The 15,423-nt window shown below is 45.2% G+C and overlaps 1 protein-coding gene across 1 annotated transcript; it reads left to right on the top strand.

Annotated features, from left to right (window-relative positions):
• The first annotated feature begins 4,134 nt into the window (after positions 1-4,134).
• Positions 4,135-14,609, top strand: GPX8 (glutathione peroxidase 8 (putative)). Its single transcript, XM_070935885.1, has 3 exons — positions 4,135-4,347; positions 5,198-5,459; positions 14,350-14,609. Exons 1-3 carry the CDS (start codon positions 4,135-4,137, stop codon positions 14,511-14,513), a joined length of 639 nt encoding a protein of 212 aa, XP_070791986.1. The 3' UTR covers positions 14,514-14,609.
• The last annotated feature ends 814 nt before the right edge of the window (positions 14,610-15,423 follow it).

Genomic DNA, 15,423 nt, shown 5'->3' with positions numbered 1-15,423 from the left:
GAAAAAACTTTTTTCTGCCTCTGAAAGCCTCTGAAACAGCTTCAGAAAAAAAGGCTCTGAAGCTCTGCTTGGCAGCTTTTTTTCTGAAGCTCTGTTTGGGGCTTCTTTTCTGAAGCTTCGTTTCTGATGCTTTTTTCAGCCTCTGAAATCTCCATTTGAGAAACTGGGCAGGGCTACATTCGGAGTATAAGATGCACCCAGATTTTCACCCTCTTTTTTGGGGAAAAAAGGTGTGTCTTATACTCCGAAAAATACGGGAGATAACTAGAGGCAAGAAAGGCAATGGCTTAAAAACCTCTCTTTTAAATATTGTGTTATGCTAGCTCATGGATTACATGAACTGAAGTCTCACTCTTTAGGAAGGCAGTTTCAGATATTTTTTTAGCCACACCTAGAAGTTCCTTGGTGGACTTCTACTTCCTATGCTATATTAGAAAAGAGTTTGAGAGTCTGTGCTTATGAAAATTAATATTAACCCTAATGTTATCAGAACTATTCATCTGCAAACCTGGTTCCTTGTTTTACTTCTTTCATACAAGTGAATGGTATTTATAAATTCTAAGAGGTCAATGAAAGAAGCTTCAAGATGTATCTTAGAACAGTGGTCCCCAACCCATTCCAGCTCTGTGGACCTGTTCTGTCCCCAACCACACGCACACACACCAACAGACGTTCAAGAGTTAAAGACCAAACCAGCCGGCAAAATCCTTTTCCTTATGATAACGGAACTTGGCAACAACCTAGTGGCTGCCTGCCAAGAGTTTATTATTTACAAAGAGGAGAGATAACTTCTCCCCACTTCTGATACATCAAAAGAAACAGCTCAATAATTAAGGAGTCAATCAAGTCCAGAGATAATCCAGCAAAGTCTATAGCCAAAAGTTGGAATGATGGATGAGCAGCTGGGAAAAAAATCATAGGATTTCTTAAATATATATTGTATGACAACTACAATGAGACTATTATAGGTAGTCCCTGATTACAGAGGTTCAGAAATAAGAGGGCTACCTAGCACCGATTAAATTGGGAGGTCCAATGGATAAAAGTCAAAGTATGACCTGACTGGATTGAAGTTAGTCTATGGCATCTGCATTTACTTGTTGCTTTAATTACAGTAATGCTAATTTCTATATGGTAGGAAAGGGATATTTCATCAATCTGCCCCACATAGAGAATCAACATTATTGCTTAATGCAACTGACCCTTGGGATTCAATTTATAGCAGTGCTTCTCAATCTTGGCAGTTTTAAGCTGCGTAGACTTCAACTCCCAGAATACTTCATCCAGCATTACAGCATCCTGTCTGGGAAATTCCCAGAGTTGACTGGGAAGCTGCCAAGGATGAGAAACACTGACATACCATTACATGCCCAATTTCAGTCACTCAACCTATTACTTCCAACATCCACCAAGATTCAACAGGCAGGTTATTCTGGTACAGGAGCGATCAACATCTTCCCAATCAAAACTGCCCATGCTCTTTAAGAAGCATGTCAGGGACTGCATCAGAAGAAAGACCTGTCGGGGCTGGACAAAACTAAATGCAAGTTCTTTTCATTTATATTTACATTGTACAAAAAGCAACCAGTATTCATATGATTATGAGGCAACTGTCTTCCACTGTTGTTACATTAAACATTATCATTTAGCAACAACTTTTGAAAGCAGCCAAGACTTTCTTATATCTTCTTCTTATGTCTTATGGCAGCATCTCAGTGTGTCTCATACTCAGATCTAAAATAGTTACAGTCTTTCCAAGCAGTCAGGCCTGACTTCTGAGATGGAAAAGGGACATCCCAGAAATGTTTGATCTGCTTGATTTCTGTTGCACGTTTGCTGCCATCTTGTGGAAACTGGGCGACTAACAACTAACATTTTGGAAAGCCAGCTTCTTCACTCTGCAGCTTTTAAACTATAGTAGGGATAGGAGTTCTTGGTTAAAAATTGTTTGCAACGAAAGTCTGTAGTAATTCTCATTCATCCAGGTCATGGTTGTCCCAAAGGTGCTTTTTCAGGAGGCAACTGGACTTTCTTGTTTTTTTGTCGGAAGGCGTTTCGTTTCTCATTCAAGAAGCTTCTTCAGCTCTGACAGGATAATGGGAAATGGAAGGATTTATATTCCTTGCAGACATCTGATAATCTACATCCTTTTAGAGGGTAAGAGCATTAAAAATTTTAAATTGTATAAATCAATTTAAAAATAAACTATCACAGGATATGGATGATACTAATTTATGCTTTACAATCCGGGCCAAGCTGGAGATGGCCCTCCATTTATGTTCTACCTGTCTTTAGATAAGGAGAAATACAATATTAGAGAGCACCTTAAATCTCCAGTGAGCATGAAAACTCTGGAATGTTATTCCTAAGGCAATTGGGTACATGCAACCCTCAGGAAACTTCAAAGGATTAATGCTTCTATTTTAACAAAGGAAAGAAAAAAGAATTTATTGCAGTATTTTTCAAACTTGGCAACTTTAAGATGACTTCAACTCTGGCTCAGGAATTCTGGGAACTAATGTTTATAGTTGTTAAGGTTGCTAAGTTTGAAAGATGCTGATTAATTACATGTAGTAATTAATGCTGTGGTGGCGTAGTGGTTAGAATGTAGTACTGCAGGCTACTTCTGCTGACTGCTGGCTGCCTGCAATTTGGCAGTTCGAATCTCACCAGGCTCAAAGTTGACTCAGCCTTCCATCCTTCTGAGGTTGGTACAATGAGGACCCAGATTGTTGGGGGCAATATGCTGACTCTTTAAACCGCTTAGAGAGAGCTGTAAAGCACTGTGAAGCGATATATAAGTCTAAGTGTTATTGCTATTGCTATTGCTATTACTAGTCCTCAACTTACGACCATAATTGGGACCAAAAAATTCACTGTTATGCAGTGTGGTCATCATTGAGCATTGCATGATCACACTTGATTTTATGACGTTTGTAGTGGTTATTAAGCAGACATCATGTGATCATGGCTTGCAACTTCCCTGCTGGCTTCCCCATTGACTTTGCTGGTCAGAAGCTGGCTGGGAAGGTGGCAAATGGCAATCATGTGACAGTTATCATGTGAGCCACTTGCCAGGGTGCCCGAATCACAGTCACATGACCACAAGGATGCTGGAACAGTCATCAGTGCAAGTAACATTTGTATGTTACTTTTGTCAGTGTCCTTGTAAATTCAAACATTTGATAAACAAATGATTGTAGATCAAGGACTACCTGTGGCACTGAAGGATTCATATTAGTGGAACTATCACCAACAGTGAACAACTAATCTACAATGTATTATAACCTTTCCCAGCCCATAGGATGTATAGCACATCAACTTCAGGGGTGAAATCCAGCAGGTTCTGGAGAACTGGTAGTGGAAATTTTGAGTAGTTCGGAGAACTGGCAAGTACCACCTCTGGCTGGTCCCAGAGTGGGGTGGGAATGGATATTTTGCAATATCCTTCCCCCAGGAGTGGGGAAGGAATGGGGATTTTGCAGTATCCTTCCCCTGGAGTGGGGTGGGAATGGAGATTTTGCAGTATCCTTCCCCTGCCACACCCACCAAGCCATGCCCACAGAACCGGTAGTAAAAAAAATTGAATTTCACCACTGGTCAACTCCCATTATGCTCCAGTTAGCTCAATGATTGGGAGTTTATGAAAACTTCTAAACACTTGTATCTGGACAGCTCCGGATTGGAGAAAGCTGATATACTTTTAAATACAGGGTTTTTAGTGGTTTTAGGGCAATGGGCCCAAAGGGACATCTGTTAAAATGTCCTAATATGATTGTGTGGTTCAGTATTTCTCAACCTTGGCAACTTTAAGATGGGTGGACCAAGTTCCAAAATTCCCCAGCCAGCCATGCTTGGGAGTTGAAGTCCACCCATCTTAAAGTTGCCAAGATTGAGAAACACTGGTGTAGATACTTTACAAATAAGCATCCCATCCTTAACAGCCTCTTATACAATCAGATCTGAACAGCAAAACAAAATGAAAAATTCAGCCAGACAATACAGTTTGCTCTCTCTTTTTCCCTCCCTCCCTCCCATTCTCAGCTTTCTTCCAATCCCAGCTTTCTGTGGCTGGGCTTCAGCTCCTCCTCACATTCCAGGCCTGCTGAAACTTCCCCTAAAAAATTCTCCAAAATGGAGCCGTCTCTGCCCCTAGCAACGCATACGCTAAAAAGCTCAAAGCTGAAAAACAAGGTTTTCATTATTTTCATTTCTATGGTGTTATGCACAGCCTTGCTGGGCCTGCTACAGCTCAAGTTCTTAAAACCCAGATACAAAGACTTTTATTCCTTTGAAGTGAAGGATTGGAAAGGAAGAACCATGTCCTTGGAGAGATATCGAGGCAAAGTAAGTAATTTCAATTTTTTTAGATTTAGGCAGGCTTGCTGCTGTATATTTTCCGTGCAATAGTAGCACATTAGGAATACCTGGAAATGGAAATCCAAGGTACTGAAGTTAAAATGTAATACTTGCTGAGATAAATTGAAAAGTTTCAGTGGTTCATTTTCTCTACTACCTGGTTTTAGGGACCAGGAATATCCTCTGCAAAAATGGACATCTACTAATGATGCTTACGTTTGCAGTTTTTATAATAAAATAAAAAATGATGTAAGAACTGGCTTATCAAACCAGATCCTGTTGGTAACTATCAGATGCCTCTGCAAAGTTTAAAAACTGGATCTGGTTGAATCAGTTCCAAATTTTAAACTTTGCAGAGGCATCTGATAGTTACCAACAGGGTCTGGTTTGATAAGCCAGTTCTCATATTGTTCTTTATTTTATTATAAAGACTGCAAATGTAAGCATAGTCAGTAGGTCTGTGTTTTTGTCACTGAACCATTGTTGAATTCTTGAATTTGGTGGCTAAATGTATACATTCATTTGAACAATTGAAGTTAGATTGTTCTCAATGCTTGCAATGGTAGGCAAACATTTATTTCAGTGGGAGAAAGTAGGCTTATGTTTCGTAAATTCACATAAACTAAAGTGACCTAAAAAGTGCTTTGCTTTCTACTTAATACCTGTGATTTAAATGCTGTCTATTTTTTTAATAGTGAAACTGATCTGAACACTAGACTTTACTGCGCTGGTAAATGATAAATAGCCAAGATAAATGAGATTAGAAGATACTTATGAGCAGCGCTCTGATCAGCGTCCTTTTTTAAACTTCTTTTCTAATTTTCTATTTTGTCTCAAGGCAACTCTGGTTGTAAACGTGGCTAGTTACTGCCAGCATACAGAAAAAAATTACATCATGCTGCAGGAACTCCAGCGAGAGTTTGGATCATCCCATTTCACTGTGTTGGCCTTTCCTTGCAATCAGTTTGGGGAAACGGAGCCAGGTCTGAACGACGAGATCATTTATTTTGCTAAATCGAATTATGGAGTGACATTCCCCATCTTCAGTAAAATAAAAATTCTAGGTACTGAAGCATCGCCAGCTTTTAAATTTCTGATAGGTAAGCTTGTGTCTCTCTTAAGCTGCATGTTGTGTCTTTTACTGTAGTGTTACTTTTAGGCAGAAACATATACAGACTTCAGATTCGCTGGATTTGCAGTTTCTATTTAAAAAACTTTCTATTACCTAAATCTCTTCAAATATTCTTGAAAAGTACAACAGAATGCCAGCAAAAATCCCAGAAAAACGATTATCTAGATAAATCTGCAATTTGAAATAGAATATACTTATTTACAGGGAAGGGTTGCTGGGGTTCGTAGGGGTTCGGGAGAACCTCTTGCAAAGATCCTGTGCAGTCGGAGAACCCCCAAATCCCACTCCTGGCTGGCCCTGCCACCCCACTCTACCCTGCCCTTCCACCCCACACCAAATGTGGGTTTCAGCAGGTTCTAACCAGTTCTGGAAAACTGGTAGTGGAAATTTTGAGTAGTTCAGAGAACTGGTAGTAAAAATTCTGACTGGCCCCACTCCCATCTATTCTCTGCCTCCCAAGTCCCAGCTGATTGGGAGGAAATGGGGATTTTGCAGTAACCTTCCACTGGATTGGAGAGGGAATGGAAATTTTACAGTATCCTTCCCCTGCCACGCCCACCAAGCCATGCCATGCCCACTAAGCCACACCCACAGAACCAGTAGTAAAATTTTTTGAAACCCACCACTGTCCCACACAGCCCATTTTGGATGCAGGTAAGTGCAGGGTGCATGCAGAGGCTCAGGGAGGGCAACAAACAGGTGTACCGGAAGTTCAGGAAGGCCAGAAATGGGGCCGTTTCCAGCCTCCAGAGGGCCTCTGGAGCCCGGGGAGGCCATTTTCGTCCTCCCGGAAGCTCAAGGAAAGCCTCCGGAGCCCAGGGAGGCCAAAAACGCTCCCCTCCCCCTCCCCCACCACCGTGGTGCAGGATGCTGACATGGCCACGACCACCATGGCCACACCCAACCAGCAACCGGGCAGAGAATCCCTTGCTAAAAATTTTGAAGCCCACTCCTGCTTATTTACATTGTGCAGTTCTTTATCTTCTCCTACAACTAATCCCTGACAGCCAATGTGGTTTAGTAGTGGTTAAGGCATCAGGCTAGAAACTGGGAGATTGTGAGTTCTAGTCCTGCCTTAGGCATGCTGGATAACCTTGGGCCAGTCCCTTTTGCTCAACCCTAGAAGGAGGGCAATGGCAAATTGGCCTTGAAAATCTTGCCAAGGAAACTGCAGAGACTAGCCTAGGAAGTCTCCAGGAGTTAAAAACTGCCTTGAAGGCACACACATATCACTAACCAGTACATTGCAAAATAGTGACTCTTATCTGTCTGAATGAAAAGATTCATTTGCCCAATTTATGCACTTTACAGAAGTCCGCTTTATTGTTATTGTTAAGTCCTCACCGCTACGACGCAGGCAGAGTCTGCCTTGTCACTGCCCTGCCGTGATTGGTTAAAGCGCACTGGGCTAGAAGCGGGAAAAGCGGAGCTGCGTGATTGGCTGTTCTCTAGACCGGTTGTTATTTAAGGAGCTGTCAAACCTTTTGTTCTTGTTCTGAGGCACCGGTTGTGCCGTTCTTGTAATTAATAAAGAGTTGTTGCCTAGCCTTTTGTCTCCACGCCTAGTTCTTCAAATAGAACATTGGCGACGAAGGTGGGATACTAAGGCGACGGCTGGACAGTACGTATTTCAGTCACCTACTACCACCGACCATGTCGACGTTTTTGCCAGTGTTTTCCCCGTTCGTGCCAGCTACCGAAACGTGGGACACATACATGGAACGTTTTGAGTGCTTCCTTCAGGCGAACGCACTGACTGATCTTTCTAGCGCTCGCAAACGAGGCTATTTCCTCAGTTCCTGTGGGAGTGAGATATTCGGTACGGCCAGGGCTTTAGCAGCCCCACAGCAAGTTTTCGATGTTCCCTGGGAGACGTTGTTAGACAGGCTGAAGAACCATTTTTCCCCTGCTCCGTCCCGTATTGCGCGCCGACATGCCTTTTGGCAGCGTGCACAAACTGAGGGAGAGTCTGTGAACGACTATATGGCGTCCCTGCAGGCAGCTGCGATCCACTGCGATTTTAGAGACCTGGACGAAATGCTGCTGGATCAGTTGGTCTGCGGAATCAAAGACCTGAAACTACAACGGCGTCTCCTGGCACGGTCTGAACTGACCCTGCAGGTAGCCCTGGATGAAGCTAGGGCTGCTGAAATGTCAGGCCGTTCGGCCGCCGAAATCCAACGATTCCAGGCTCCCTCTGCTGCTGCGGTGAAACCTCTGACAGTCCATTATGAAGAGGACCTAGCTGACTCCTCCGATGAAGAGAGGGAAGTGAGCCGCCTCAGAGCAACCCGACGGAAGCTGGGGACGTCCAACAAGCCCAAACAGCTTGCCTTGGGCAATTGTTTGGGTTGTGGCGGCAACCATCGCAGAGCCGACTGCAGATTCAAGACAGTCGTTTGCCGCCGCTGCGGAAAAAGGGGTCATCTATCGCGGGTCTGCAGAGCGCCTACGCCTATGCCTGAGACCGCGACCGCTCCGCTGACTGATCGACGCTGGGGCCGGAAGGCTGCTGTTCGACGCGATGAGTGTTTTGCCGTGACCCGCTACGAGGAGCCACTGGATGTTGCTGTGAGCCACGCCACTTCTGTGTCCTCAACCAACAAGCTTTTCCTTACGGTAGTTTTGGAAGGAGCGGCTTGTCGCATGGAGGTCGACACCGGCTCCTCCAAGTCCCTCATAGCGTGGTCCACTCTTACCAAACTACTGCCAGGGGTGTCCCAACACCGGCTCAAGCCATGCCCAGTCCTTTTAAAGGACTATCAAGGGAAGACCATCTCCACCTTGGGATATGGCACCTTTCAGGTGTCCTACCAGTCCTTCTCCGGCAGGTTGCCTTTAATTGTGGTGAAGGACAAATTACCAACATTGTTAGGACTAGATTGGTTTGCCGCCTTAAACTTAACCATTTCCGGCGTGCATTCATTATCCCTTGATATTTCATCCATTCTGGCCCGCGAGTTTGCTGATGTGTTCTCTGACCAATTGGGCAAATACACGGGCCGGCCCATATCATTTACATTAGACCCCCAGGTGATGCCAGTTCGCCTCAAACCAAGAAGGGTGCCGCTAGCGTTGAGACCACGGGTGGATAAGGAGCTGGATAAGCTCATAGCCCAAGGTATTCTAGTTCCCATTGACCATTCTAATTGGGAGACCCCAATCGTCATTCCCTTGAAGCAGGACGGATCCATTAGGATCTGCGCCGACTATAAGTGTTCCATAAATAGGGCGTTACAGGCCAACCCCTACCCGGTGCCAGTGGTGCAGCATCTGCTGCATTCGCTGGGTCACGGCCGGGTGTTTGCTAAGCTGGACCTGGCCCAAGCTTATCAACAACTCCCCGTTGATGAGCCTACGGCCATGGCCCAGACTATAGTCACCCACCGAGGTGCATTTAAATGCACCCGGCTTCAGTTTGGTGTGAGTGTGGCCCCGGGAATTTTCCAAAGCATCATGGAACGATTGCTACAAGGAATTCCCGGGGTAGTACCCTATTTTGATGACGTACTGGTCTCCGCTAGAGACCAGTCCGATCTCCTTGCCAAGCTACGGGCCGTCTTGACCCGTTTGCGCGGCGCCGGCCTCCACCTCAAAAGACAAAAATGCGTCATTGGGGTACCTCAGGTGGAGTTCCTGGGGTTCCTCATTGACGCCCAAGGGATCCACCCCACTCCGTCAAAGATAGCGGCCATTAAGCACGCCCCCACACCCACATGCAAGGCGGAGCTGCAGGCATTCTTAGGACTCCTAAACTTTTATTCTGTGTTCCTCCCACATAAGGCTACATTGGCCGAGCCCCTGCACCGCCTCCTCGATTCAAAGACGCCCTGGGCATGGAGTCGCTCCGCTGCCGCGTCATTTCAGGCTGTCAAAGACGCTCTGACGTCACGGGCTGTGCTCGTCCAATACGATGCCAGCCTCCCTTTGTCCTTGACTTGCGACGCCTCGCCATATGGCTTAGGCGCGGTTTTGAGCCATATTCTCCCATCGGGTGTAGAAGCCCCGGTCGCTTTCTATTCTAGAACATTGTCTGCCCCAGAGAGAAATTATAGTCAATTGGACCGCGAAGCCCTGGCGATGGTCGCCGGGGTCAAGCGGTTTCATGACTATCTCTATGGCCGGCCATTCACCCTGGTCACCGACCATAAACCCCTGTTAGGTCTTCTCTCTGGGGACAGACAAACGCCTATCATTCTCTCGCCCCGCATGTCGCGCTGGGCTGAGTTCCTGGCTGCTTACACTTACCACCTGGTACACCGGCCTGGCTCGGCCATCGGACATGCCGATGGCCTCAGCCGTTGCCCAATACCAGCCTCCGACACTGACCCAGCTCCCACAATGTCGGTCCTCCTCATTGAGGACTTCGACTTTCCGATTACTGCTTCAGACATTAGTGCTGGGTCAGCTAAGGACCCTACCATTTCCCTAGTGTTAGATTGGGTTCGCCGGGGGTGGCCTAAGGGACCTGTAACGGCCGAACTTATTCCCTACCTTCGCAGACAACACGAGCTCTCCACCCTTAAGGGCTGTCTCCTGTGGGGCAACAGGGTCGTTATTCCTCCGGAATTACGCCGCCCCGTTCTAGCCCACCTCCATAACTCACACCCGGGCATTGTCCGAATGAAGGGCCTGGGCCGCAGCTATGTGTGGTGGCCCGGCCTGGACGGCGAGATCGAACAGTGGGTAGCCACTTGCCCCCAATGCCAACTATCCAGGCCAGCTCCTCCGGCGGCCCCAGTTCGGGAATGGGAGGCTCCCCGGGCCCCTTGGGCACGCATCCACATGGACTTTGCCGGTCCATTCCAGGGACACACATTCCTAGTGGTCGTGGACGCCCACTCTAAGTGGGTGGAGTTGGCCAGCATGACAACAACAACAACTGAGGCAGTCATCAGGGTTTTAGAGAGCTTGTTCGCAACGCACGGCCTGCCCGATACCATAGTCACCGATAACGGGCCCCAATTCACATCGGCACCTTTCAAGCGGTTTGTGGCCAAGCTGGGCATTCGCCACACCACCACGGCCCCGTTCCACCCGGCCGCGAATGGACAGGCGGAACGGGCCGTGAGGTCTGCCAAGGAGGCCTTGAGCCGCCTGGGTCCTATCAATTGGCACCAAAAAATCAATCAATATCTCCTGGCTCAACATACTACTCCCTGCCCAGTCACCAAGGCCAGTCCGGCGGAAATGCTCATGGGACGGCGGCTCAGGACAGTGTTGGACCGACTGCACCCTGCGTACGCACCAGATGTCCCAAAAGAGTCTTCCTCCCACTGTTGGTCTTTCGCTGTAGGGGACCCAGTCTACGCTCAAAACTTTGGAACTAGTATTAAGTGGGTTCCGGGCCATATCAGCCAACTAACCGGGCCCTACTCTTATAGGGTCCAGCTCACCGATGGACGAGTGTGGCGGCGGCATGTGAACCAACTCCGGAGGAGGATCCTCCCAGGGACCAGTTTTCCTTGTGAACAGGCAATACCAACCGACGAGTACATTCAGCCGCACGAACCGAATTCCAACCCATCAACACACACTCCGCTTATCACCACTACTCAACCCGAGGCGTTCTCGTCGGCAAACTCACCTGTTCGTTCGAGTTCTCCCGCGACGACAGTTGTTCCGCCCACGTCGCAGCCTCGGCCTACCAGCTTGGTGGAGGACAGCAGGTCGTCTCCGCCTCCATCGGAGACCGGCCCCGAACTGAGAAGGTCTGGGCGGAGCCGACGTAGGCCGACGTACTTGGAGGACTACGCATGCGCCATCCGGGTGGGAAGGAGTGTTAAGTCCTCACCGCTACGACGCAGGCAGAGTCTGCCTTGTCACTGCCCTGCCGTGATTGGTTAAAGCGCACTGGGCTAGAAGCGGGAAAAGCGGAGCTGCGTGATTGGCTGTTCTCTAGACCGGTTGTTATTTAAGGAGCTGTCAAACCTTTTGTTCTTGTTCTGAGGCACCGGTTGTGCCGTTCTTGTAATTAATAAAGAGTTGTTGCCTAGCCTTTTGTCTCCACGCCTAGTTCTTCAAATAGAACAGTTATTATTTTCCTAAATGAAGCTTTTGCGTTTAAAATTGATATCAAGAAAAACAAGGAGGACCTGCACATGGATAGCAAGAAGTGCTTATATACCCAGTGCTCATTCTTGTGCACTCTAAGAATCTTTTTAGAATTCTTTTATTTTTTAAAAAGAAACCAAATGCTTGCAGTCACCGATGCAGAGAATCTATGTGTGTATACACAAGCCTTTCCAAGGCTGGCACTGACAGGTACAGTGGAACTGTTCTGACATGTATAAATGTAACAGGATCAAACTGCAAATCAATTATGAAGGTAGAGCGAATGAGTCAAGAGGAAGGCAAAGACTGAGAAAGTCACAGCTGAATGGAGTTGACAGTTAAGTGAGCCGCCACCCCCATTTACGATCTTTTTTGCCACCGTTGTTAAATGAATCATTGCCGTTTTTAAGTTAGTAACACGATTGTTAGGTGAATCTGGCTTCCCCATTGACTTTGCTGGTCAGGAGGTCACAAAACAGGATCATATGACTCTGGGACACTGCAACCGTCATAAATACATGCCAGTTACCAAGTATCTGAATTTTGATCACATGACCATGAGGATGCTGCAGTGGTCGCAAGTGTGAAAAAGATCACAAGTCACTTTTTTCAGTGCCATTGTAATTTCAAATGGTCACTAAATGAATGCTTGTAAGTCGAGGGACTGCCTGTAATTAAAAATTGATTTCAGAACAATATGTGAACCCAGTGCCAACTACTCATATTCAGATCTGATCATTTTTTCAGGTTTCCCTTCCTCTGAGAGACTTATCATAACCTGTCAATTTCCATGTTATTTCTAGTGACTGTTCCAATATTCTATTTCCTTGAAAGCAATATACAGATGTGGTAGAAACAAGAATGGCTTGATTCCTGAAAGTTGATTGAAAGGTATAAACCAAATTAAAGAACCAGGTTGGTGCAGTATTAAAGGCACCACATTATAAACCAGGAGACTATGAGTTCTAGTGTGGCTTAAGCCATGAAGCTGAACAGATGATTTTGGGCCAGTCACTCCCAGTTTTAGAAATAAATCAAGGCAAACCTCTTTAAAAAAAAATTCACAATAAATTTGCTTGGACAGCACAGCCCTCCCTACCCCTACGTTTGACCAGATTTTCTATTGTCTTCTGCTAGTCATTTTACTGCTCACCAATTCTGGCTCCATTCTACGCATTGAATAACATTGGTTATTAACCATAAATACTTGATAGATATCTGGGGCAGTGCCCAGTTATTCAGAGAGACCATTTCTGGAAAAAGAGTACACAAATATCAAATTAACTCTAGAGGCTTTTCAATTTTTTTACAACATCCACTGTTTTTTTAATAGTAGAAAGAAGAAACGTATCAATTTACCCAGTTCTGCAAAATTTCCAGAATTTTTTCTTCTCTAGTCAGTCTTTGATTATTTATTAACAAGAATTGTGGGTCTTATCCCATGCTTTATATTATGAATAGAATAATTCTATTAAACTGGATTAATCATTGTGATTACAGAACCTGAACAGTAATTATTTATATTGCTTATTACTTTTGGGAATACTTCGGTATTGTTGAAGCTTCTGGATTGGTGAAGATGCATATTATCATACAATTTAGGACAGACTGTTGGTTTATTTTTGATAGAGTTTTTTAATTTTTACAGAGGAAGAAAAGCATAGTCATTGGAGCAGTAGTGGTTTGCATGCGTAGAGACGTCTGGGCGGGTGGGTGGAGCCTCCCGTCACCGCCGCTACTGGTTCGCCCAATCCGGGGCGAACCGGTAGCAACCCACCACTGCATTGGAGGTAGGCAGGAGAGGATAGGGAAATCAAGATGCAAGGAGAAAACAGTGCTAAGGAAATAGAATAATGGAACAGTTACTAAAAATAACATGAAATTATTCAGGAGCCTGGATAGCTCAACAGACAGAGCTCTGTAATTTAACATCAGCTGTCTGCAATTAAAGTAAGATCGAATCCCGCCAGGCTCAAGGTTGACTCAGTCTTCCATCCTTTCTAAGGTAGGTAAAATGAGGACCCAGTTTGTGGGGGCAATAAGCTGACTTTGTATAAATATACAAAAGTATGAAGGCTATTGCTTAACGCATTGTAAGCCGCCCTGAGTCTCCGGAGAAGGGTGGCATATAAATCAAATTTTAAAAAAAATAATAATAATTGACAGGTTATGATAAGTCCTATGAAGGGAAACCTGAAAAAATGATCAGATCTGAATATGAGTAGTTGGCACTGAGTTCACATATTGTTCTGAAATCAATTTTTAATTACAGGCAGTCCCTCAACTTACAAGCATTCATTTAGTGACCATTTGAAGTTACAATGGCACTGAAAAAAGTGACATGATCTTTTTCATACGTACGACCATTGCAGCATCCTCATGGTCATGTGATCAAAATTTGGATTCTTGCATGTATTTATTGTAGTGTCCTGGAGTCATATAACCCCTTTTGGGACCAGCAAAGTCAATGGGGAAGTCAGATTCACCTAACAACCATGTTACTAACTTAAAAACTACAATGATTCATTTAACAACGGTGGCAAAAAAGGTTGTAAAATGTGGGGGACTCACTTAACTGTCTTGCTTAGCAACAGGAATCTTGGGTCAATGGTGGTCGTAGGCCAAGGACTACCTGTACAAGCTGATAGTTTCAAATTAGTCTATAAAAAGAATGAGAAAATGAAATCCATAAATTCTGTTAATATTGGTTAAAGCATGATCCCAACTGAGTGCCTGCATTTTTTCCAAATCACATCCCTGCTGTCTGTGACCTAAAAGTGCCTCATCTTATGTGATTCCTGCAGATGCTTCTAAAAAGGCACCTAAGTGGAATTTCTGGAAATATCTCATCAACCCTGAAGGTAAAGTTGTGAAATACTTGAAGCCTGAAGAACCCATAGAAAACATCAAGCAGGATATAGCTGCTCTGATTAGGGAGATCATTATAAAAAAGAGGGAAGAGCTTTGAGGAAGTCCCTGTGCCTTGTGGATCCATTGGGCGACTTCACCATCCAGCCTTAGTACATTCCTGCTCAAATATGGCAAACACTGAGCTATCAATGATCTTTCTTGACATTTCATGCCATGATAAACTGAGAAACAGAACTTTCTTTTCTGTTTAGAACTACAAAAGATGCTGAGAGCAAAAGAAGTCAAGACTTTTGATAGTGCCTTAAGCACTTTACCCAAATGGGCCTTGGACCCTACAAACATGGTTTACAGTGGGATATCTGGTTAGGAAATATGATTATGACCAATGTAAGAGACTTTTTGGGCGGGAAAGCGTTCACAATAAATATTGCTTTCCTAAACCAGTTCCTGCTATGATTTTACATACATACACAATTATTGTGTTATTGTGACTTTATAGAGAGAAAAATAATTTGGTGTGACCCAGGGGTGCTATTCAGCAGGTTCTGACAGGTTCTGGAGAACTGGTAGCGGAAATTTTGAGTAGTTCAGAGAACCGGCAAATACCACCTCTGGCTGGCCCCAGAGTGGGGTGGGAATGAAGATTTTGCAATATCCTTCCCTCAGGAGTGGGGTAGGAATGGAGATTTTGCAGTATCCTTCCCCTGGAGTGGGGTGGGAATGGAGATTTTGCAGTATCCTTCCCTTGCCATGCCCACAAAGCCATGCCCACAAACCACACCACGCCCACAAAGCCATGCCCACAGAACCAGTAGTAAAAAAAATTGAATTCCACTAGTGGTGTGGCGATTAAAGGCATCAGACTAGAAACAGTAAGACTATGAGTTCTAGTGCTACCTTGAACTTGAAGTCAGCTGGGTGGCCTTGGTCCAGTCATTCTCTCTCAGCCCTAGGAAGGATGCAACGGTGAACTATTTCTGTAGCAGTTACCAGGAGCTGAACCTGAC

Source organism: Pituophis catenifer, unplaced genomic scaffold, assembly GCF_029215685.1.
Source record: "Pituophis catenifer annectens isolate HBS135680 unplaced genomic scaffold, rPitCat1.0.hap2 SCAF_2, whole genome shotgun sequence".
NCBI lineage: Eukaryota > Metazoa > Chordata > Lepidosauria > Squamata > Colubridae > Pituophis > Pituophis catenifer.
This window is presented reverse-complemented; position numbering and strand designations above follow the sequence as displayed.